Source organism: Cebus imitator, unplaced genomic scaffold, assembly GCF_001604975.1.
Source record: "Cebus imitator isolate Cc_AM_T3 unplaced genomic scaffold, Cebus_imitator-1.0 Scaffold231, whole genome shotgun sequence".
In the NCBI taxonomy this organism is placed as follows: domain Eukaryota; kingdom Metazoa; phylum Chordata; class Mammalia; order Primates; family Cebidae; genus Cebus; species Cebus imitator.
The window spans coordinates 763,211-788,747 of NW_016107546.1; the positions used below are offsets into that span (position 1 = coordinate 763,211).

The 25,537-nt window shown below is 41.0% G+C and overlaps 1 protein-coding gene across 1 annotated transcript in view; it reads right to left on the bottom strand.

Annotated features, from left to right (window-relative positions):
- Window positions 1-6,318: 6,318 nt before the first annotated feature.
- Window positions 6,319-25,537, bottom strand: part of AK9 (adenylate kinase 9) — a 209,229-nt gene continuing 190,010 nt past the window's right edge. The window contains exons 32-40 of the mRNA XM_037727441.1: window positions 22,067-22,268; window positions 19,550-19,696; window positions 19,226-19,446; window positions 12,949-13,145; window positions 11,719-11,888; window positions 11,383-11,481; window positions 9,239-9,341; window positions 7,477-7,591; window positions 6,319-7,034 (exon numbers count right to left, since the gene is read on the bottom strand). Of these exons, the coding sequence (XP_037583369.1) occupies window positions 6,832-7,034; window positions 7,477-7,591; window positions 9,239-9,341; window positions 11,383-11,481; window positions 11,719-11,888; window positions 12,949-13,145; window positions 19,226-19,446; window positions 19,550-19,696; window positions 22,067-22,268 (1,457 nt within the window). The 3' untranslated portion in view covers window positions 6,319-6,831. The remainder of the gene's footprint in view (window positions 7,035-7,476; window positions 7,592-9,238; window positions 9,342-11,382; window positions 11,482-11,718; window positions 11,889-12,948; window positions 13,146-19,225; window positions 19,447-19,549; window positions 19,697-22,066; window positions 22,269-25,537) is intronic.

Consider the following 25,537-nt stretch of genomic DNA (forward strand, 5'->3'; position numbering starts at 1 on the left):
ATAAAAGTTTACAACAAGCTTCATTCTGCTTTCTTTCTTTGAAGCTCAGTGGAAAGTATGACAGCATTACACATTCAAGTCTTTGCCTAGTAGTATAAGCAAAAAAAAAAAAAAAAAAGAGAGAGAGAGAGAGAAAAGTAAATATGAGGGAAATCTAAACAAACATTGATTATGCAAAATCATGTCTAATTCGAAGAGTAAACAAATAAAGTAGATATAAAATCCTGAATGAAAATACAATGTGAGATGGGAAAATGGTTATCTGTATTCCAGTGTTTTAAGGGTACAGCTACTGATTACCTTGAGGCTTTACATACACATGGCGAAAGAGTCAGGAACAGCCACTTAATTAGTACAAATAGAGCACATTCTTCAAACGCTGTAGAGGACATAATGGCATTTAAAAGTTATTGGTCAATGCCAGGTCAGGTGCAGTGGCTCATGCCTGTAATCCCAGCACTTTGGGAGGCCAAAGCGGGTGGATCACTTGAGGCCAGGAGTTCAAGACCAGCATGGCCAATATGGCAAAACCCCATCTCTACTAAAAATATAAAAATTATCTGGGTGTGGTGGGACAGCTACTTGGGAAGTTGAGGCATGAGAATCGCTTGAACCTAGGAGGCAGAGGTTGCAGTGAGCAAGACTCTGTCTAAAAAAAAAAAAAAAAAGAAAAAAGGAAAAGATGGAGAGGATGTTGAAAAGGTAGGAAGAGCCAGATCATGTAGTCTTTTATGCCAAGGAAAAGGAGTTTGGATTTTATTTTAACTGAAATAGGAGATCACTGGAAGATTTTTCAAAAGGACTGTTGAATCTGACTTATGTATTCAAAAATTACTCCAGCTGCTAGATGAAGAGTAGGTCCTAGAGGGACATGAGTGGAGGCATGGAGATGACGGTGACAGCAGTGTAAAATGTGAGAAGAGCCCATATTTGAGGTAGATTTGGGGGATAAGTCTTTCTGACAGGACTTGCTGAGAATGGATGTGGGGAGTGACGGCAACAATGCAATCAAGATTGACTTCTGGGTTTGGGGCTAAATCAACAGAAGGTACAGTGTTACCATTAACTGATCTGGAGGAAGAGAAGTTGGGTTGGATGATAAGTGTGGGGTGGACATACTAAATTTGAAATGTTAACTAGATAACAAAGTATAGTAGGCAGTCATAGGTAACAATCTGGAGTTCAGAGCTGAGAACAAAATTGAGATATTAATAATGGAGTTATCAGAGCATAGATTATAAACTGTAAGTAAGATCAATTACAGGGTGAATATTGATAAAAAGGCTATCTTCTCCGAATCTAGTTTCCACTCTTTTCTCCCTTTTTTTTTTTTTTTTTTTGCCTTGAGAGGCTACAGGGACTCACGGATTTCACTATCAAAGGCCTATGCTGACTGACTTCCAGGTGTGCCATGTCAGTGGAGAACCTAGCAGATTGGCGGAAGGAGAAGATTATGATCATCTGGCAATTACAGGTTAGTGGAAGTCCTTTGTCATGATGAAGGGCATAAAAAATATTTGTGTGGCCTGGGATGGTTGGCTGATAACTGTAGCTGAAAGGAACTATAGTCCAAGGCTCATATGACTTAAAGGGATTTGAGGAGAACCGAAGGCTAATTGTCAATGTTCAATGCCAATAGTGCTTCTTGAGAGGGATTTTACAGTACTAATCCAGTAGTGCTCCAATTTCCAGATCCCATGTGTCCTGTACTACACAAGGACAGGGAGTGTATCTGCTTATATTTTAATCTCCTACTATATGTAGACTGGTAGAATTCTTGTAAATATACACATGCTTGTGTATGCTAAGCACTCTTCAATGTGCCTCTCACAGGTTTGGTAAATACATGCGCTCACAAATTAATTCTTGGAATGCCTTTCACTCCCTGGTTATAATCTCAAATTGGACTTATTTTTCTAATTTTTACATGCTTTGATTCTAAAAGGTCCATTTAATTCAGATGTCACTCCCTCTGAGAATTCTTCCCAGAACCAACCAAAGTTAAGGGCTCTCAGGCTTTGTAAAAAATTTTTACCCAGGTCTTCATTTGTTGAAGAAGAAGAAGAAAGAAGAGAGAAGGAGAAGAAGAAGAGGAGCAGGAGGAGAAGGAGGAAGGAGGAGGAGGAGGAGAGAAAAAAAAGAAAAAAGCAAAACAAAAAAACCACAACTAGATAAAGTCATTCGTGTGTAAAATTTTTCTCTCATTCCTATCCTGTTCTGAACTCCCTGCCCTTCACCACTGAATTTGTGAAATTTTAATGAATTACCTGAATTAAACAAATTATCAAATGAATTGAACGAAAATTAAAAATATATAATTGAAAATGTTTAAAATGATAGTATTTATTACTGTACTTTGAATTTTGAGGAATTTAAAACCACAGTTCACACTGTATCCTGAAATAAATTCTAGAAGGCTTAAATAATTTAATATATATTTTTAAAAACACAAATAAGTGAATAAGTAGAAGAAAACAGAATGGAATATTCCATCTTTAAAGATTGAAGAATTTCCAGAGCCTAGAAAACTATTAAAAATCAGCCTGGCCAACATGGTGAAACCCCGTCTCTACTAAAAATACAAAAATCGGCCAGGCGCAGTGGCTCACGCCTGTAATCTCAGCACTTTGGGAGGCTGAGGCAAGGGGATCACCTGAGGTCAGGAGTTCAAGATCAGCCTGGCTAACATGGTGAAACCCCATTTCTATTAAATTGCAAAAAATTAGCCAGGTGTGGTGGCACGCACCTATAATCCCAGCTATTCAGGAGCTGAGGCAGGAGAATCGCTTGAACCTGGGAGGCAGAAGCTGCAGTGAGCCAAGATCATGCCATTGTACTCAGTCTGGGAAAAGAGTGAAACTCTGGGCCGGGTGCAGTGGCAGGCAGGTCATGAGGTCAAGAGACCAAGACCATCCTGGCCAACATGGTGAAACTACATCTCTATTAAAAATACAAAAATTAGCTGGGCATGGTGGTGTGTGCCTGTAGTCCCAGCTACTAAGAGAGGCTGAGGCAAAAGAATCACTTGAACCCAGGAGGCAGAGGTGGCAGTGAGCTCAGAATGAGCCTCTGCATTCCAGCCTGGCAACAAGAGAGATTCCGTCTCAAAAAAAAAAAAAAAAAAAAAAGGTCAGAAAGGTATAATGAACAGGTTTTATGTTAGTACCTAAAAAATAAGATATATTTACTACAAAAGGTTGATGTCTATATTACATAAAGAACTCATGAAGAACAACTTTTAAATCTATTAGTTCAGATTGAAGCAGCAAGGTTCTGCTTTCACCTATTAAAGAAAAAAAAACTATGAAGGTAATAGCCACATAATTGTTAAAAAGTATTAAAACTGGTGATCCTCAGTGCTTCTGGAAGCAGTATGAATTGCTATAACTATTTTGGAAAGTTGCTTGGTAATATGAATTGTGAATATCCATCTAAGAATATTTATGCCCTTTAACCCAGCAATTTTATTTCTCAGAATTTTTATCAGGCAAATGATCCTAAATATGAGAAAGAAAGATTCAACACATTATTTTATTCATTTATTTTTAAAACTTTTGTAGAGATAGTCTCACTATGTTGCCCAGGCTCGTCTCATCTGAATCTCCTGAGCTCAAGCATCTTCCCACCTTGGCCTCCCAAAGTGCTGGGATTATAAGCATGAGCCACTGTGTCCAACCTTAACATAGCATTTTAAAATATGGTACAGCAGTACACAGGCCAGCAATAGGAATGGTCAAATATAGCCTATCTACTCAGTGTGGATCTGAGTATAATGGTTAAAAAAAAAAAAAGAAGGAAAGGAAGTATTCCAAAATCCTTTTCCTACTTTTCCACATTTCATTTACTGTTTGATTTAGGATCTGTCAAATGGAGACTGCTTCTCCAACCTGAGTGAAGTTATTGTTGCTGTGAAAATGACATATAGACAAGCCATGGAGAGGCATAGGCTGGTTGGAGTTTCCCTTGCCCTCAAAGCTGCACTGCCTCAGTCTCTTCCTGAAGCACTCAAGGTTGGGGCAGCAGCTGGAGGGTAGGGGTGGGCAAAAGGAGTCTGTGAGCCTCAGTGAGCACTGTGGCCTGGACACTCACTCTGTTATTGTTTCACACAGGGAAGGTTTAAGGGTCCCTGGACACCCATTCAAAATATTCTTTCGGCCGGGCACGGTGGCTCAAGCCTGTAATCCCAGCACTTTGGGAGGCCGAGGCGGGCAGATCACGAGGTCAAGAGATCGAGACCATCCTGGCCAACATGGTGAAACCCTGTCTCTACTAACAATACAAAAATTAGCTGGACGTGGTGGCGTGCGCCTGTAGTCCCAGCTACTCGGGAGGCTGAGGCAAGAGAATTGCTTGAACCCGGGAGGTTGCAGTGAGCTGAGATTGTACCACTGCACTCCAGCTTGGCGCCTGGTGACAGAGTGAGATTCTGTCTCAAAAAACAAAAACCAAAAACAAAAACAACAAAATATTCTTTCATCATATTTGGGATGCTAGTTAATGGATTATTTATAATAATATGCAGGCATAATTTCTAAACAAAAGCAGAATTTCAATAAGAGGTTTTAAAAGAATACATATTCTTATTGCAGAAATGCTGTTCTGCCTTGTTAGGGACACAGACCCCTTGACATGGAAAACATGACACGCTCCCCTGAGAAGGAAAGCAAACATGATAGGTGGGTGTGAGTGCCATATGGACCTGGAGGGGGAGTGGTTCTCAGGCTCCAACAAGAAGACTTTCCCAAGTGTTGTCTGTATTTTTCTTGTACTCTAAAGTACACTCACACACACAGACACACACGAAGGACACTACTGACACTAAAGAACAATGACACTGTGATGGTGGTTTCCAAGATGTGCTTACAATGCAGAAAGTGGGAAGGGTAAGAGCAAGACTCTGTAGTTATGCAGATCAGGGTCTGAATCTGGATACAACTTATGTGATCTTGGATAGGAAGCTCTTCTCATGTGTAAGAATGAGATAATGCATAAAAAGCCACTAGCACACTCTCTCTGGCCACACAGAAAACAGCCGGGAAATGGTAGCTGTGCCAGTAGTTATTCTAAATAAGGTCCCAAGTGTAGCTAACTGTAGTTGCATATAAGTGGTAGGGGCCTGGAATGTCCAGTGCTAGAGGCTACCCTAGGAAATTTGACTCCTCACTTCTTTCCCACTGCTACTACCTGCTACACTGTGCTGTATAGATTTGTTCAGAGGAAGAGACTCTATGGAGAGAGAGGTGAAAAGGGAGAATCACATGGTTTTTTGTTGCCAGCTCAGCTCAGGGACAGAGCTCCTTTCTACTAAGGGAAGAGAAAGGCCATTTGCCCTAGTTTTGTGCAGAATTCAGCAGCTCCAGAACAATGATGCATGAGATGTTAGAGCTTAGAAGGCAGCATCTTTGGGCTTGTAGAGTTCTCAGGGTGAAGCCATACTAAAGAACTTCATCCCCAGAGGATGTGCAGTGGGACCACATGGGACACACCCTGGAGACCCCAAGAAACACTTGGTGGTATCTTGCAGGGACTGCTGCCCTTCATAAAGGCAGGGACACAGAGGCAGTAAAGTTTGGGTTTAACTGCTAAAGCAAACTCATAACACCCATAGGCTGAAAAGACCTAAGAACATTTATATCTTGTTAAGAATGAAAAAGCCAGTAGATTGCAGTTGGTGATAGAAAGATGGTAAATTACAGGCATTAACAGAAATGGGCAAGGAACAAAAATGGGGAGGGGCTTAAGTTGCCAGCAAAACTTGGTAGCTATTGGCAACTCCAGTCTCCTGAAGAAGTAAAGGCTTTTGAGGTTTATCCTAACTTTGGCAATAGGCTTCTAACTTTTGTTTAAAAATCATTTTATTATAAAATATATAATGAAAAGATATATAAAAAAGGCTTCTAGGTTTTTTTTTTCTTCTTGGCTTCTAGTTTTTAAGTAACATTACTGAATTTATAGGGATCAAAGAGCTAAACCATCTGTTGTAGACATTAAGAAATGAAGGCTCAGAGAAATTTACCCAAGATTGCACAGTTAATGGTCATATTTTTGATTTTTAAAGAGTCAATCTTGCTGTTTCACATTCTAGATCTTTTTATATTGCTGCTGAAAATTGATCTTATTTAAAAAATCTCATTAAATTCAATTTAGTAAGTTTTCCTCTAGCATATACTTTTTGATAAACATCATATTTGATAAACATCATATGATTCTAGATTTCTTTCATCCTTCTTAAAATTCCAGGTAATTTCTAATTATAAAATGAGGTATAAAGCATGCTGCAATGAATACTTAAGAAAAAGAAAAGAGGCAGCGAGCTAGTTGTTGCAAAATCCATTTATTTTTTTGGGAAAATGATGGTATCTTTCGTTTACAAAGTCCACAAACAATTTCTTATGTAAAATGTATAACCCATATTTTGGTTTCATTTATAACAATGTTAATTGTGTTTCTTAAAGCTTTCTAACATTTAATGAGTAATTTTAACAGACACTGGCTTTTCTACTGAAAATCTTAAAAAGGAAAATAATATATTTACTAAATGAGTTACTTAAATTTTCTATATGGAATTTTAAATGGAATGTCTATTTTGTTAAATCATCAAAGTTCAGGCAAAGAGCAACACATTTTAAAATTGTATTAAAACTTATGTTTATATAAGCATCCTCCTTACTGGCTGGCAGACCTTTGAGTTCATGTGAAGTCTGCTAGCCATGGTATGTTGCTCAGGTGGCAAAAGTACTTCTAAGAGGCCCAGATTTTCAAACTTCTATCAGTTTCCCTCTGTCACCTTCAGATAACTCTTGAGATTCAGGTTGCTGTCACCTAAGTAAATTACCCATTAATTGGGTCTATATTTTTGAGAGAGAGAAAGGTCTGTAACTTATGATCAAAGTCAATGGCTCTGAACTGAGGTTCCATGTATTTTCTGGTCATCTTGACACCCAGGTATGTTATGAGTTCACATCTTTCCATAAACTGCTCCATCTTCCTCTTATACTTTTTTCTTGTATATTCAGAACCTTTGGGATTAAATGCTGTAGAAAATTTCACAGAACTGTGAATAATTTCTGCTAGGTAGTGAGTCATTAAATGAAAGAGAAGGCAACCTGGATGTGTATTTCAGTTAGGTACGTAGTTATGGTTGAGAAGATATCCAAATCCCAAATAAAATCTGGAGAGTATTCTGTTTTAGGTCATAACTGCCTGTTTTCACCCTTCTTTATGGCACGGATTTTTGAGAGCTCACTATATTACTCATAGTACTTACTTTGAAAACTAGAAATTTAACTTTGATATTTAAAATATTTTCCCTGTATTGTATTTGCTACTAACACACACACACACACACACACACACACACACACACACCACTCTCTCTAACAAAGAAGGTAACTCAGTTTAACAATCCTATTCATCACTTATACTACCATTAATGTTAAATTTATTCTGAGTAGTAAATCGTTAAAAAAGACATACCTTTTAGATGAAGTGCTATATAGAGTAGTGCAGATCTCCTTATACTTAAGAAGGGGAACTTGGGCTTTAAACATCCTGCTGAATTCATTGCTTTTATTAGAGAAGTTGCAATACCCTGCAGGGAGGGGACAATTCAAATTATGTATATACTTGAGTTTGGTTTCTTTTCTTAGTCCCAATAAAGAGGCAAATATTGTTTATTTGCCTCAAATAGCCTCCTGGAGTGGGGATAGGGCTTATAAATATGGTTAGATGACCAGTTAGCCAACAGCAAAGAAATAAAAATATGTTTGATTAGGAAAAATGAAAATTACAAACTGGCTTAGTGCCAGCTGGGCAATGGATAGGCGTATGGACTTCATTACACAGTTCTCTCTATTTTTATATGTTTGACATTTTTTATAACAAAAAGAGAAGAAAAAAGGGGACCCTGGGCTTTGCACTATCTTGGCCCGCATCTGCTTCCATTCTCAGAAATGGCCAGACTGCCTCCCACTCTGAGGACCCATGGCCACCTAACAAGGAATTCCAGGGACCACAGTAGTCAGTACTGGTAAGATTCCAGAGCCCAGAAGGTAATAAGAGGCCCTCCTGATAAAATTTGGCCTTCATGAGAATACTCCTCTCTGGGTGGGCTTCATCTGGCATTTTGATGTTAAACCAGACTGAAGGCTAACCTTATAGGCAAGTTGAAAAAATCAAAGTGGTTGAGAACTACTGACAAAGGTTTGAAATTGTGCCCTAGGCATTTATTTTGTAGAATTTTAAAAAGTTTTAAAAATAGGTACATATACACCATGGAATACTATGAAGCCATAAAAAATGATGAGTTTGTGTCCTTTGTAGGGACATGGATGAATCTGGAAACCATCATTCTCAGCAAACTAACACAAGAACAGAAAAATAAATACCGCATGTTCTCACTCATAGGCAGGTGTTGAACAATGAGAACACATGGACACAAGGAGGGGAGCATCACACACTGGGGTCTGTTGTGGGGGAATAGGGGAGGGACAGCAGGGGGTAGGGAAGTTGGGGAGGGATAACATGGGGAGAAATGCCAGATATAGGTGACGAGGGGATGGAGGAAGCAAACCACATTGCCATGTATGTACCTATGCAACAATCCTGCATGTTTTGCATATGTACCCCAGAACCTGAAGTGCAATAAAATATATATTTTTAAAAAAGCTTTAAAATTAGTAAAAATAAAATAGTAAAGATAGTTGTTGGCTGCTGCTAAGTTTTACTATTCTTAAAAATCATACTTGGATAAATAAAATATAACGAATAGGATAAATAAATAAGAATAAATAAAACTGACTTTATCTGGATGTGGGGCAAAATGTGGGCTTTTTGGTTTGGTTGTGTCACTGTAACTCCACTCTTTGGAGTAGTGCGTGAACAACCCTCTCCCAGACTGAATCTGCACATTCCAAATTACGAAAAAGTTTCACAGACACTGAAATTCAAAAGTAAGTACCAAACTACATCTATATAATTCAAATGGAAACAATTTTGTGATGATCTACTTTCTCTTTACTTTGGTGCAGATATTTCAGAATTAGCTATGGAAGCAGGGGATTTTCATACATTTTATTTTAAACACTACACATAAACAAAATAGGCTGAGTGAATTTGCAGCTTAAAATCAGAAAACTCTGCCTTAAATTCGATTGTTCCCAAAATGAGAATTAGTGTTAAAAAGAAGAAATCATTTGTATTCTTCTAATATATATGACAGAAAATTAAGTAAAAGAACCTGTTCCAGATATCCAGGCAAAGGAAGACTAGTAAGAAGTATCGGTTCCCTTAACGGAGGAAGCTTGTATGGAAGCTTCTGTTCCCAGTATTTCAGTGGCGACCTAAGAACACAAAATTTATTAGATGGATGCTCACAGTTATACTCAGCGTGTATAGATAGGATTAGACAAGAGACTATTAGAAGATAAAGTTCACTACTTGTTTTTCTGCCCTGGAGAAAATGATACAAGGGGGAAGGCTGGGGCTCCATGAAGTGCACAGCTACTCACGTCAACTGGGTACCCAGCCCTACTCACCTACTCTCAGTTTTCTCCTTTTTCACAGTAATTATATAAAACTTTATTTTCTTCAAACTTCTGACTCTCCCAAATGCCCCCTCGCCCCAGGCAGATTCCATGCTATACTTAGAGAAGCCGTCGGGATGGGACTTCCTCAGCCCACCACAAGCAGAGCCACCCACATGTTCTCTTCCTGTGGAGGAGATGCCTCCCATCTGAGACCAGGCCCCTTGGTCCCACCACACCCTCTCTTCAGGCATCTTACTACAGCAGCTGCTGGCTCCCTGCCCTGGCATCTTTGCCACTTCCTTCTTTATTGGGTCCTTCCCATGCACATGCATTTAAGCATCTTTATAATTCCCCATTTAAAAAAAAAAAGAAAAACCACCTTTACTCCTTAAATCCTATATGCCTTCCAGAAATGAACATCTCATCTCTTTTTACAATTAAACTTCTTCAAACAGTGGCTTCACTAGAGATTGCAAGGTGCCACACAAATTTTATCTGCAGATGGGATTTGATGCACATGTATTTTATTTTTAAATTTGAATCAAACGTGGATGTTTAGGAAACTGAACAATTTAAACAGCAATGTGCTTTCCAGATTATTCCAGCAGGAGATGGGCAGCTGCTGGTCCCTTCAGCCGGCCGTGTGCAGTCCAGCGTGCAGCAGGCCTCCAACTCCTGTGTCTTCACACCCAGCCTGCTTGCCTGCGTCCCTCGCCTCCTGGCTGCTGTCGGTATCTGTGTTTGCTTGTAACCTCTGGATTATAGGCAAGATCCCAGTTTCCACAGCTCTCATCTGCTCCTCGGAGCTCTGTAGTTGACTTCTTCTCATGTCACTGGACAAAACCATTCTTGGCAAGATTACCAATGACCTGCTATACCCTAAATCTCAAATGCTTTTAAGCCCTCATCTTGCTTGATCTCTGAGCAGGATTCGAACCTGTTGCCACACCATCCCTCCCCTCTCCTCCCTCAACCCTCTTCATCCCAGCTCTCCCTTCATGTCTCTGTAGTTCGTCTTTCTCAGTCTTCCTCATAAGCTCTTCTGGCATTCCTGCATCGGTGTTTCTCAGGCCGTGGTTCCAAGCCCGCTGCCTTCCCCACATAACTGTGGTGAGCTCAAACATGCCATCGTATTTCAGACAAGATCATTCCAGCAGCCTCATCACTGGTAGTTCTGCCTCCAACCCATGATCTACACTTTAGGAGTGGTCTGACTCCAGAGCAAATTTGATTCTTACACTGATCTCACTTAAAATCAGTCAATGTGCTCAGATTGCCTTCAGGATCACTATGAGGACACAAACCGTGTATATCATGTGAGTCCATGAAACCGCAAATGCTTCATGGTGGTCTTACTTGACCTTCTGAACTCTGACCCTGCCCCCACCTCCAGCCTCGCCTTCACTCGGTCCCCTCTCCACATCGCATCCAGCTATGATGAAGTTCCTGCAGCTCAGGAAGACCCTAGGCCAGGTTTGTTGTTGGTCCCTCTGCTTGGAACATGTCCCTCTTTCCCTTCAACTTGCCAATTCCCACTCCTTATCCTAATCTTACACCAACACAGAATTCAGTTAGACCTGGTAGTCTTGCCTCCAACCCATGATCCACACTTTAGTAGCAGTCTGACTCCAGAGAAAATTTGATTCTGATTCTTTGGTCTGAATCCAGGCATTTCTCCACCCTAAAAGCCATCCCATTCTGTAATTATTAGGCACTCAAAGTCCATCTTACCCTGGATGGCTTTGGGTAAGGGACCAGTTCCTGGAACAGACACATACACATACACACACACACACCCCTCCCCAGTTCCCAGAAAATTTTCAGTAAATATCCATGATTTAGTGAATAGTCTCACCTCAAAAATTTCTGGAGTTTTTCTTTATTCTCACAAATATATATACGATTACGATATTCTAAAGCACAGTTAATGCTACCAGGTACTAGGGCTTCATATCTGGAAGACCAAAAAACAAAACAAAACGTAACCTCTACTGGATAATTAATGTGCAGCATTGTAAAAATAAAATTTCAAAAGTATTTTATCTTTCTACCTATGTACCTCAAGGAAGAAAAAGAATATTTTTCCAATTAAATAAGAGCAACCTTTTGACCAAAATATTAAGATTGTTGAATGACCCACTTATTTGGAGTAGCAATATCATTCTATACTTCCACGAAGGCCAGGACTTGCCTTTGTTTTCCCTCCTGATAGGTCACTGGACAGTATCCCTGGAGCTCTGCACACTTAGGGAATCGACTCTTCAGCTCTGACAGAGTCAGCCTTTTGGGGATCATGTCAGCAGATGGAAGCGGATGAGGTGCTAAGGGAGGCACGTACAATTCTGGGTTCTCCAAGAATTTCTATTAAAAAAGAATTTCAGTAGCAAGATGATTTAAACCAGGAACACTATGGCAATCAGAAGGCCACTGAGGCTCTCCTGCACCCTCCCCATTTTCAGTAGCAGCATTCTGCTGTTCCTCAAACTGTGAGAACCTCTTCTCTGACTGGAAATTCCCTATAGGAATATTCCCAAGTGATCACATCCAAGGTTTATCCTCATCTCAGTCGCTCATTCATTCATTCCTACAAAAAATACTTGTGCTCCTGCTATACGACAGGCGCTGGAGAGAGCAGGCCCCTGCCAGCCCGCCTTCCTGTCCTGCTGTGTAACCAGTTGGGTGCCTTTGGCAGGTGAGTTAACTTCTCCAGCTTCAGGAATCGCTCTGTAAAATGGAGGGGGTGGACCAGATACATGGCCTTTAATGTCACTTCCAGTTTTAAAAATTCTATGATTACCATTAAGTAAGCAGGAAGAAATAAATATCTCATAATAAAGGGACAACAATTCTAATTCTCCAAGGAAATAAAATGCTCAGAGGCATCTGATTTGTTTTCATTGTTTTCAACTATAAATCTTTTAAAATCATCAAATTATGGACATTATGAGAAGAATTCCATATTCTATTCCACTAAGCAGAAATATAAGGTATATAAAGAGTTCTAGTGATAGAAAAAAAAATAAAGTGCAAGAGGCATATATCAGCTCTTGCTTCATTTCTAGTGACTCTGATTCCCTTTGGCAACCCTGGGAGCTGAATCCCCTGGATCCCCTGTGGGTTGAGCCCTTGGTGTTCAGCATCTCTTCCATTGACGGGGCTCACTGTTGGCTCTCCCCGCCTGTTAGGCTGGCCCAGGCCAACTGCCCATCATTGACCCTGGACTCCTACAATGTTTCAAAATATGTCCTGGATGCAGTTTTGGAGCTCACCTCTGAGTTGCCTCACTGGTCTCAGAGTCACAGGTTCCAGTAATGGGGCCCCCAGTCCCATGCTTCTGGGCACCTATCCCTTCCTATTGATGAATTCAAATATAAGACATTTTCTTTCCTTAGTAAATATTTGGAGTTAGAGACAAACTTACATTCAGTTTTTCCTGAGAACTCATTTTATAGTAGTGCCCTCTGAACTCTGCTGCAAATTCCAAGGAGTCAGCTGCAGAGCAATCAAATAATTCCTGGGATTCTGCCAGGCTGACAGGACAGAACTGTCCAAATTCTCCCAGGCGAGAAAGCAGCTCTTGAGGTGTGATACATAACTTGTCAATGCAGGCAGCTTTTCCTATTATTAACATATTAACTATTATTATATATACATTTTCCATAGAAAACACAATGATTTTTAAATTAAAATAATTTTAATTATACAGCACTCTGCAAATACATACACATTATAAAATTCCAAACAATAGAGTAAAAAGTAAAAGTTACTATTCACATCTCCATCACGTCAATCCAATACTTAATCTGAAAGGTAATCATCACTGTTGGATTTGTATCTTTTGCAGTCTTTTTTGTATATATCCACATATGTACTTTTTTTTGCATGTAGTATGCTTGTGCTACCATACTATAAACATTATTCTGCAACTTGCTTTTATCAGTCAGTTATGGTCTTTGAAATCTTTTCTTATAAGTTTATACAGTTTACCTAATTCTTTTTTTTTTCCTTAAGACGGAGTCTTGCTTTGTTGCCCAGGTTGGAGTGCAGTGGTGCGATCTTGGCTCACTGCAACCTCCACCTCCCAGGTTCAAGTGATTCTTGTGCCTCAGACTCCCAAGTAGCTAGGATTACAGGTATGTTCACAGCTGGCTAATTTTTTGTACTTTTTGTAGAGATGGAGTTTTGCCATGCTGGCCAGGCTGGTCTTGAACTCCTGGCTTCAGATGATCCGCCCGCCTCAGCCTCCCACAGTGTTGGGATTACAGGTGTGAGCCACTGTACCTGGCCAATTTACCTAATTCTTTTTAACTGATGCATAATATTCCACTGTATAAACATACATGTAGTTTATTCAACCATTTATCTATTGATGAATGTTTTGGCTGTTTTAGCTCTTAGCCATTATAGGCTACATATATGATACACACACAAAATTTATACGCGTGTGCATACCCACACATTTATAAATCTGCTACATTAAAAAACCTATGGACTAGATTTCAGGAAGGCCATATAGTTTGTTGACATGTTGTTACTCACACAAACTTCTCCCTGTGCCCAGATGCCATCCAAGAGAAGGAAACAAACATTTATCCAAAAGTGATTGGCTTTAAAGAGTCGATTTTAAAAAGAAAGTGCCCAGGTTCCTTTAATGAATAAGATTAAGAGTTTTCTCTCTATGCTTACCTAGAACAAAAATGTAAGTATACACATAACAAAAGAGAGTTTTCTCTCTAATTCTCCACTGGAATGGGGACTTGAAAGAAATATGAGATGTTATAGAAAATACAATTACTTTTAAATACATTTTAATTATTATGAGTGGACTTATTATAGCCAGTATATTTTATTAGCTATCCTTTTACCACAGAAAAGTTTTACATTTTTTTTAAAGATTATGCCTAGGAAGGACCCAAATTAACTATAAAATTATGAAGCATAAATCATGGTGTTTTTTGTTAGGATAGAAATGATCTATCTAAATATACTGTTACAGAACTGTAATCCCTCATCTAAAACACTTGGGGCCAGATATGTTGGATAATTCAGAATATTTTAGATTTTAGAAATACATTGTACTCAGCCAGATGTGGGGGCTCACGCCTATAATCGCAGCACTTTGGGAGGCTGAGGCGGATGGATTGCTTGAGCCCAGGAGTTCAAGACCAGCTTGGGCAAAGACTACAAAGACTACAAAATTTATCCTATTGTGGTGGCACATGCCTGTCTCTACAAAGACTACAAAAATTAGCCTATTGTGGTGGCACATGCCTGTAGTCCCAGCTCCTTGAGAGGCTGAAGTGGGAGGATCTCTTGAGCTCGAGAGGTGGAGGCTGCATTAAGCCACTGCACTCCAGCCTGGGCAAGAGTGAGACCCTGTCTTGAAAAGGGGATGGGAGGGGAGTGGAGGGGAGGGGAGAGGTACATCACATTCTCACAGAGACTGGAGCAGCACCCTGTAATCTATAAGATGAAATTTCCTCAACCAAATAGGATGACCCTTTCCCACTTATGGGATTTCATAAAAAGACTGTAAATAGACATATGTCAGCTCATGTCAAGTTTTGCCCTCAAATGATTTGTAAATAAACTTGAGATTTTTAGAGGTTTTTGGATTTTGGAATCTCAGGCCAGAGGTGTGGAACTGTGTCATGTCACATGACTGACTGCCTCACTGATCTGCCTACCTCTACGGGGATGGAGGCTGTGGCGATCCGGGAGGTGATGCTCCCTGATACCAACTACCATTTCCATTTCTTCAAAAGGCCAGATGTAACCCCGAAAAGGAAATGGTTGGGAAACTATGCCCAAAGAGATTTCCATTATGCAATCTCTCCACAATTTTGCTTTCAAACAGGGAGTCGGGGAGGGGGAAAGGAACATACACAAAATGAAGGAATCTTTGTTAACTGGCATTCCTTTAAGCAATCGCAGTCCTTCAATAAGGCAGACCTTTAAAACCATTGGCTTATTGGCTCTCATCCTCCATTCATCTCTTTCATCTCTTGAAAGCAAAGAATTATCAGTGTGGCATCAGAACTACTCCCAACAAGGTCTTTAGGACACAAACTGATAAAGTGACAGTATTTTCCAAATGGTAGCATCAAAGACTTATCAGAGTCAACAGAGGTCAATTAGAAACCCCAACTTGTGGCTCATGCCTGTAATTCCAGCACTTTAGGAGGCCGGGGCGGGTGGATCATGAGGTCAGGAGACCATCCTGGCCAACATGGTGAAACGCCGTCTCTACTAAAAATACAAAAATTGGCCAGGTGTGGTGGCACATGCCTGTAATCCCAGCTATTTGGGAAGCTGAGGCAAGAGGATTGCTTGAACCCAGGAGGTAGAGGTTGCAGTGAGCTGAGATTACACCACTGCACTCCAGCCTGGGCAACAGAGTGAGACTTCATCTCAAAAAAAAAAAAAGAAAAAAAAGAAACCCCAGCTTGATTTCTGAGTCCCAGAAGAAAGGACATCAGCCATTAATGAATCCCGGCCTTATCATTAGGTCCTGGTCTTCTCTGAAGAGCTGAGAGCCAGCTGCGTGGGATCTCCTGAATGTCTTTGTGCCTCTTGCACAGAGTTAACAGAAGGCTTTCTAGGGGAGCATTATTGGCCTTAAAACAAAGTGACTTTGAACCTTACCATACCTTACCACATAAAATTGTTGTTATTTAACATTCCCAACTGCCTGATTAATCTGAACATAAATCTGATTGTGAATTCCGTCACCATATCATCATGTCGTGTGTATCACTGGAAGCCACAGCGTGGGCTAATCTTATGTGACTCTAGTGGTATTCTTGATCCCTGCCTTATGATGTTCATGTCTTTGTGTAATCTCCTCCCCCATATGTGGAATGGATTGAGTAACCTGCTTCTAATAAACAGAATATAGCAAAAGTGAGGGGATGTCACTTCTAAGATTAGTTTACCATTATAGCCTGAATTATGTTTCCCAAAAAGATATGTTGGAGTGCCCCGAATACCTATGAATATGACTTTATTCGGAAATAGGGTTAGAGAAATACATACAGACAGACACGGAAATGAGAATGACATGTGAAGACACAAAGACACAAACATAGAGAATGCCATGTGATGACAGAGGCAGAGACTGGAGTGATGCGTCTATAAGCCCAGGAATGCCGAGGATTGCTGGCAACACTGGAAATTAAGAGAAAGGCATGGAATAGATCCTCCCCTAGAACCTTCAGACAGAGCATGGCCCTGCTAACACCTTGATTTTGGACTTCTAGTCACCAAAACTGTGAGACAATACATTTTTGTTGTTTAAGCCACACAGTTTGTGGCAGTTTGTTACAGCACCCCTAAGTAAAACAATTACAAAGGATGGACACTCTTTCTTGCCTTTTCTTGTTGTTCACTTGATAAAGAAAGCTGCCATTTTGGAGAAGTTCACATGGCAAGGAACCGAGGGTGGCCTCTGGCCAATAGCAGCCAGCAAGGAACTGAGGTCCTCAGTCCAGTAACACTCAAGGAACAGAATCTTACCGACATCACGCTAGTGAGCATGGCAGTGGGCTCTTTCCCAGTTAAGCCTTCAGAAAAGACCATAGTCCTGGCTGACACCTTAACTGTAGCCTTGTGAGAGACTACCCAGCTAAAGTGTGTCCAGATTTCTGACCCACAGAAACTCTGTATGTGTGCGTGTGTGTTATTTTCAGTTGCTAAGTTTTGGACTAATTTGTTACACAACAATAGATGACAAATACACTATTCTGTCTGTTGCTTATGACACAGATGAAAAGGTTAAGAAGCCCCAATATTGATTTTCTACAAAGAATATTATACTACTATGATACTATAGTGGTACTATAATATTTAGTACTATGGTACAATAATATATAGCATTATTAAGGTATATAGTATTATCATATAAAATATACTATGTGGTGCTATAGTATTCTAATACTATCTATTCCTAGGTTGCTCTTTAGCTTACATGTACTGAATCTCACCAATCCTGACAGGTTAATTTAGGATCATGTGACTTCAAGTCTCAAAAGACACCCAAATGTCTCTTTTTCTAATTATTGGGATACTCTTGATGACACCTGGCAATGTCTATGTACCCTCTTCTGGAATGTGGCAGGAGAAATCTCTTTAATCCTCTATCCCCGGCCTTCTACCATCTCATTGATCAGAGTAAACCTCGGCCTCCTGGTAGGGGAGGATCATTTGAACAGTATACAAAGGAAGCAGAGCATGAACAAATCAAAACGAAATTCAATCAATCAGGTACAAGCTAGATGATCAGGTGGGCAGCGAAGCAGAAGAGAACAGGCCAACTTCACTGAGATGAAACTGTGGCAGAGGCAGGCACTGGAATCATGTAGCGGATCTTCAGTTCCCTCTGCAGGGCTGACACACTCATCCCACAGCTGCTGGGCATCATGGCGCTGATGGCTCACAGCCAGACTGGAAATTGCCCCTTTGTCATGGTTTATATAAGTTATACTCCCTCCCGGGATGGCCTGAGGTCAACGACAGGCCAATGTGGGGGTGGAGAGGATACAAAGCCTGGACCCTCTCCTCACTTTGGGGACATTTTGAAGGTCCATCCCAACACCAGTGGTTCCCCAGGATCTACTGAGGGCTTCTGCTCCCGCCATCCTGCAGGTTAGTTTCTCCCCTCTGCCCAATTTGACCGTCCTGACTTGTCCACAGGTGGTATCTCCTGATTAGAGTTTCTGGATAAAATGAAGGATGCTGCTGGGCGTGGTGGCTCGCACCTATAAACTCAGCTGAGTTTATAGGCATGAAGACAGCTGGGAGGCTGAGGTGCGAGGCTCACTTGAAGCCAGGAGTTTGAGACCAGCCTGGGAAACAAAGTGAGACTGCACCCCCCCACCAATCTCTATAAAAACATTTTAATGTGCAAGTTTAGTTTTCTTATGGACTCAACATTTGCATCATACTATAATAGTGTAAATAGTAAAAATAATTTTAATTCTAGATTCCTAAATACAATTTTGCCTAATGTCACTTTGCAATCATGGCCCCATATAACTAGTCCACACATTCTGAAAAATAGCTTCTTACTATGCCAAATACTATACACCCTTTTAGTGAGAGATCATGCATTATTTTTATGTCCTAGATTCACACAGGTATTCAATAAATGATAGCTTGGGTAGCAGCAGTCATTTATTAGCGCAAACATGCCCATGTGTCATAGTCTATTTTGGCTGCTATAACCAAATGCTACAGACTGGGTAATTAACAAACAACAGGGATTTAGTTCTCACAGTTTTGGAGACTGGGAAATCCAGAATCAAAGTACCAGAAAATTTGGTGTCTGGTGAGGCACTGTTCCTCATAGATGGTGCTCTCTTGCTGTATTCTCATGTGGAAGGGACAAACAGACTCCCTCAAACCTCTTCTATAAGGGTACTAGTCACATTCTTGAGGGCAAGTCCTCATGACCTAACCACTTCCTAAAGTCCCTACCTCTTAATACTATTACACTAGGGATTCGGTTTTAGCATATGAATTTTGGATGATACAAATATTCAGACCATAGCATCACAATAATTGGATAATACTATACATATAAAATATTAAGTCATGCCTGACTCATGTTCAAATGGAATGAATTTTACTAACATGAGTTACATGAGTCAGGCATGTTTACACTTTAATATTTTATTCTACTTTAAAAAATGTTTTCTTACCTGCTTTTATTCTTTCCAGGTATATCTGCATGTATTTATTCACCATCTGAACACTCTTAACAACTTCATTCCATACCCACCATTTGCTGTGAAATCCATCAATCACATACCAGTTCTGATGCTGTTCTTGATAATATTGCCTAATCTCACCAATATTTTTGTGGTACTTTACATTCTTGACAGCTATAATTTGTGCACTATTGTGCAATGGATAAGGCAACCTAATAGAGAAACAGAAGGAATGGAAAAATCTATTAAAAAACACTTTGCCCCGTGCATTATTAAAGTTTATTCCTTTTTTGTTGTCTTCATCGTGTACGTTACCTTTGTTCATTTCCTTTTTCTAGGAGCAATCTTTTGAAAATCTCCTTGGAAGGCACACTCAATTCAAAGATGACCATGGGAATGATTGACCTGGCTTCCAAAAGATTCATTTGATGTTTAGTTACAGGATATCCGTCAATGACAACACTAACAAGGAAAAACATGAAAATAAAAAATTCCACATTTCTTTTTCTCTCGTACTTCCTTTCCGTCTTCTCTTTATTAGTAGCCCCATGCTTTTCTTTACGTTACTCAATTTATCTTCCTCATGCTTTGCCTTCTTCATTTCTGCATCTTTAATCTCAGTCAGGCCAAGAGCCATGAGGTGGGCAGGACACATCTAAACACAGTTCCGAAGGTGGGGGTGGGAGAGAGCTCTGGATTTCTACGCTCAGCTTGCTGAAGATGAATTTTGGCAGAATTTGAGAGAAAATACTCACAGTACCTTGAACATTGTGTTCAATTGGTGCTATTAATCTAAACATGAAAGGGTATAGGCTTTAGAGGCAGATAACTTTAGATTTAAAACCTGGTTTGAACTTTCTGAGAGGAAATTATATTTAGCTCTTAGAGTTGTTTTAAAGATTGGAGATCAGGTGTGTAAAGCAACTAGAGTAGGGCCTGGTACATATTAGATGCTCAAGAAGTAATATTTTAGTAAGAGATAAGCCGATATGGAAAAAAAGTGTGTTCTAAGCTTGCTTTTTGTAGTAAATGCTCTGTGAGGAGGCTGGGAGCACAGCTGCCGGGGAGTTGGGGAAAGTGGCCCTATATTATTTGGGTGGGAATCATTCCATCGGGACCCATGATGCATGCCTCTGAGCAGAAATGACAAGGAGAATTTAAACTAGCTCAAGAGATTGAGATAATGAGATTGTCACTATCAAACTGAGAGGAGGGGAAAAAAAAGGCTGTTTATAGCTTCTAGGAGGAGTGTTCCCTAAGGTCAGGAAACTCTGGTGAGGTGGGGGTAAGCTGGGCATGCTGGCTGATAGTCATAGTAAGCTTGGTTTGGCCTAAGTCACAGGATGCCCTTCCCCAGTGCTTTCTGGCTGTTAAAGCAAACTAAATATGGCTGTACTTCTATATTTGAGTTTTTATAGATGAACCATAACTTAGCTTAGTAGCCAGACAAGATTAAAAACCTAACTTAGGAGTATGCACCTGTAACAGTAACTGAGTCCTGGCTGATCTCAGCGGCCATACTTTAACCAGTCATAGAATGCTAAGTGTTCTAACTATGTGCAAATAAGGCAAACATCAACCTGTAACCAATCCAGTTGTTTCTGTATCTCACTGCCAATTTCTGTACACCATTTCCCTTTTTTGTCTATAAATCTTCTTCCACCATGTGGCTGTGCTGGAGTCTCTGTGAATCTGCTGTGATTCTGGGGGCTGCCCGATTTGCAAATTATTCATTGCTTAATTAAACTCCTTTAAATTTAATTTGGCTGGAGTTTTTCTTTGATAACAGCCGAGTCTCTAGGCACTGGCCTCCAATTCCACAGCAGAGGGATTGTTGGCTAGGCTGGCTTCATAGAGCATGTATGAGGGTGCCATTGTTGTTTATTTAATCAAGAGTAGCTCAACGTCTTTATCCTGTGAAGAGTCACTTGAGTGACCCTCAGGATTAGGGAAATTCAGGGTGAATGAGCAGTGATTGCCCTGGTATTAATGTGAAATGAAATCTTTTTGACTCAACCACAATTGCCTCACTGAGGCCTTTTCTATGCAAAGCTGAACACCAAGGAGGAGGTAACTTAATTTGGGTACGTCCTGGGGCCTTTTCTGGGGATGAAGTCTGACACCTCAGAAGCTGCTCCCCAATAACTGAACTCAGGAGAACTGTTCAATAACATAATTATGGGGTCACAGACAAGGAAGGGCAAGGAGGCTCCGAATAGAAAACCTTGAGTACATCAGGGGGTTCTAGATCAGTGACCTGTGCTCAAGACCAGGGCCTCAGGTTTCATGGGGAGGGCTTTTACTATTGCATGTGGCTCGTGGCTATGCTGGAGGAGCAAAGGTGAGGAGAGAAGTGTAAACTGAAGAGACAGCTCAAGTGCATAACTTTCTTGTCCAAATGCAGTGTTAGGGATGAGGCACAGCTACCTGTGCAGAGAGCTGGGCCAGACATAGACCATCTCCATTAGACTAGCACATGGGGGATGAGGGAGGGCCACTTCTCCATCATTTCATGGGGCAATGAGAAGCACTCCTGGAATGTGGAAGTCACATCAGCCTCCTTTGTGAAAGTCTAAGGCTTTTGGACAACTCAGGGGTTGCTGGAGAGAGTGAAGGGGTCTGCCTGCTAATCTGGCATGTGAATATTCAAGCCAAGTTTTCGCTTGACAGAAAATTCAAATATGTAACCATATAGGTGCCCAGAGTTTGAGAAAAGTAGATTACACCCTTTACAAGAGCTTTAAGCCCTATGTAAGTGTTTTAAATCACTAGCGAGCAGTTTCTTGAAAGATGTAACTCCCTCTGTCCCATCCTCTGACCCCATTCACTTACCCTGCAGTACTGCACACACCTTCCATCAGAGAAAGTTCTAAAGCCTGAATAGCCAGTTCATCAGGTGCTGTCATTCCTTTATGAAGATGCCAATTTAACATAAGTGCCAGCTCTGTTTCCGGGTGATTTTTCAGTACAGAACGCAAAGCGTCTCCTATTGATATACACTTTAGGCCATATTCACTTGTAATTTTTTTTGCAACTGAAAAACATAAAACTTTTCAATTCGATTAAATTTTTTAGATTCGGGGGAACATGTGCAGCTTTGTTACATGGGTATATTGCATGATGATGAGGTTTGGGTTTCTAATGATCCTGTCCCCCAAGTAGTAAACATAGTGATGGCAGTGGCTGCAGCTGCCCAAACCAGGCTGCACACCCAGGCCTCCTGCTCTATGGCGCAGGCAGGAGTCCCGCCCTCCTGGGCAGGCTACAGTCACCCAAACTGCGGCTGTGGGTCCCAGCCTCTCTGGGCTTTTAAGGCAGCCAGAAACAGGTAGGATCTGCCCTCTTGGGTGCAGCTGCAGCCTCCTGATCCATAGCTGCAGCTCTGGGCCTCCCGCTCTGTGGAGTAGGCAGGAGCTGGGGACAAGCAGAAACCATGCCCCTTCTGAGTTGGCAGGGTGGGAGCTCCCTGGGTGCAGCTTGGGGAGTTCTCCCAGGCACAGGACCCAGGCATCTCTGCATCTCTGCAGCCTGGATCCTTGGGGTCCCGGGAACCTCCCCACCCTCTGCAGGCTCAGGGATATCTCTGCTCCTGCTGCCTGGCCTCTCTCTGCTGCTGGCCCTACTCCCATCTCTGAGCAGGGGCTAGGGCTGAGCCCCAGGAGCCATAAATGGCAGTGGGTGGCAGATTGATTCCTGGGCAGAAGGGGGTAGGTCCCCAGTAAGGCCTCACCTTCAGGCCAGGGAGGGCCTGAAGGCTGGGGACCAGGCTGCCAGTCCATAGACAGGAGTGGGGACTTGTGGTACCTCTTCCAGGTCTACCCAGGGCCACCCAGCAGGTACTTTCTCCCCTCTGAGGTCTGTAAAAGTCCTGGGCTCAGCCAGAGCAGGGCAGAGGATGAGATGAACAGAGGATGAAGAGGGCAGAGAGATGACAGGATGACCAGCTGCAGAGAGGAGTACCGTCTCTGCTGATAGCTGGAAATGACAGAACAACCAGTTGCAGAGAGGAGCCACCCTCTCCAGGGCCTCCTTTCTGCTGAGAACTAAACACCGGATGGATGACCTGCCTACATAGAGGAGCCACCCACTGTGGGTCTCCTCTGAGCTGCTGTAACACTCAATTCATCTTTGTCTTGTTCACCCTTCACTTGTCTGCCTACCTCATTCTTCCTGGATGCAGGACAAGAATTTGGGCAAAGCTGCCACAGCCACAGAAGTTTCCAGCCAGAAAAGATCCAACCCAAAGATCCCATAACAATAGTACCCAATAGGTAGTGAAAAAAACAAAACTCTAAATTTATTTCATTTCATAAATTTATCAGTTAATCTTAGTTTTAGACTCTGGCTAATGATATCAACAGCAAGCTAATTTTCACATTTCTCAGTTAAATTTCAAAAATTAAAATTGCCATATTTTATGGAATTAATAACTGTCAAAGGTCAGTCATTATCAGTCCTTCAGGTATGTGGCTGATAGATCTGGTTAATGAGCCAAATCTGTTTTTGTTTTTTTTTCCTTAACAAACCAATTTTAAGGGTTTTCTTTCTTCTGCATGAGGTGGCAAAATTTTTAAGAGCTTTGCAGGTCATCTTATCTGTACTCTTAATACCTGGTGATATGCCCCAAGTAATAATCTAACAGCCCCGTTTTACCGAACTGTATCATTCCCCTGTCTGTCTATTACGGACTCCATGCTGCAATCAGCATAGCATGCCCATATGGTTAGATCTCAGTTAATCCTCTAGAAAATAATTTTTAAAATGTATAATGGCACACTTGACATTTTAATAGTGACTTATAGCCTATGAAGAATTTTTCTTCTGTAATTTTTATTTGGTATTTTTAACTATTTTTTTATATTTTTTTATATTTTTTATATTTTAACTATTTCATCAGGTAGGTGGAATGGATACTGAAATCAGGGGAACTGATTTGTCCAAGGTTACATAGATGTTGCCATTGGCTGAAGGAAGACTCATATTGACTTCTCCTAAGTGAGACCACAGACAGGTAAATGGCTTCCAGTAGCTAGTACATGTGGGTGTGCTCTGTTATGTGTATATTCCTTGCCTGAATACTGTAGAGATAGCAGAGGGTGGAGGATACTCAGAACCCATCTCATCCCCTGAGGACAGTGATTAACTGACCAGAGACCACCGTCAGGACCACCCAACAAAGAAGTTCCTGTGAGAGCCACAGAGCATGTAACCTCAGCTTTGCACAAATGCTGGAACCAGATCTATTTTTTTTAAAAGTTCTAACCATAATTAAACTCCCAAATTTGATACCTTGTTTAAAAATCAACAACCATTTCAACAAAAAATGAGATATCAGTCTACATTTTCACCTGTGCATGTAATGTTCTGCTGTCTTAGGAAACATCTGAGATATCAGATAGTCTACATTTTCACCATTGCATGTCAATGTTCTGCTGTCCTCGGAAAATATTGTTATCTTTGTGAACATTTAGGGTATGACCATGTCAGAGGTATGCAAACCAGAGCAACTCCATCTTGAGTATAGGCTGGGTAAATAAGGCTGAGACCTACTGCGCCACATGCTCAGACAGTTAAGGCATTCTAAGTCTCAGGATGAGATAAAAGGTCAGCACAAGATACAGGTCATTTTGGACTTCGCTGATGAAACAGTTTGCAGTAAAGAAGGCGGCCAAAATCCACCAAAACCAAGATGGCCATGAGAGTGACCTCTGGTTGTCCTCGCGGCAACATTCTCACCAGTACCATGACAGTTTACAAGGGCCATGGCAACATCAGGAGTTACTCTGTGTGGCCTAAAAAGGGGAGGCATGCATAATCCACCCCTTGTTTAGCATATTATCAAGAAATAACCATAAAAATGGACAACCAGCAGCCCTTGGGACTGCTCTGTCTACAGAGTAGCCATTCCTTCACTTTCCTAAAAAACTTGCTTTCACTGTACTCTATGGACTCACCTTGAATTCTTTCTTGTGCGAGACCCAAGAACGCTTTCTTGGGATCTGACTCTAGACCCCTTTCCTCTAACAATTATAGACTCTTTTGTCATGTTAAGAACTTTATAAAGCCAAAATAAACTTTTCATCTAAAGAGCTGGAATATAAAACTCCTTTTTATTATTCCTGGTGACAAATTAATCTTTGACCTTATCTCTCTTCTTCATTCTCTATTCAGTCAGTCATTAAGACTTATTGTTTTCCTTGGAAATATATCTTGTATCTGTCCTTTCCATTCTGTTCTCATTGTGACCCATTCACTCTTCTTATTGTTATGTCATCTTGAAATACTACAACCAACCAGATTTTG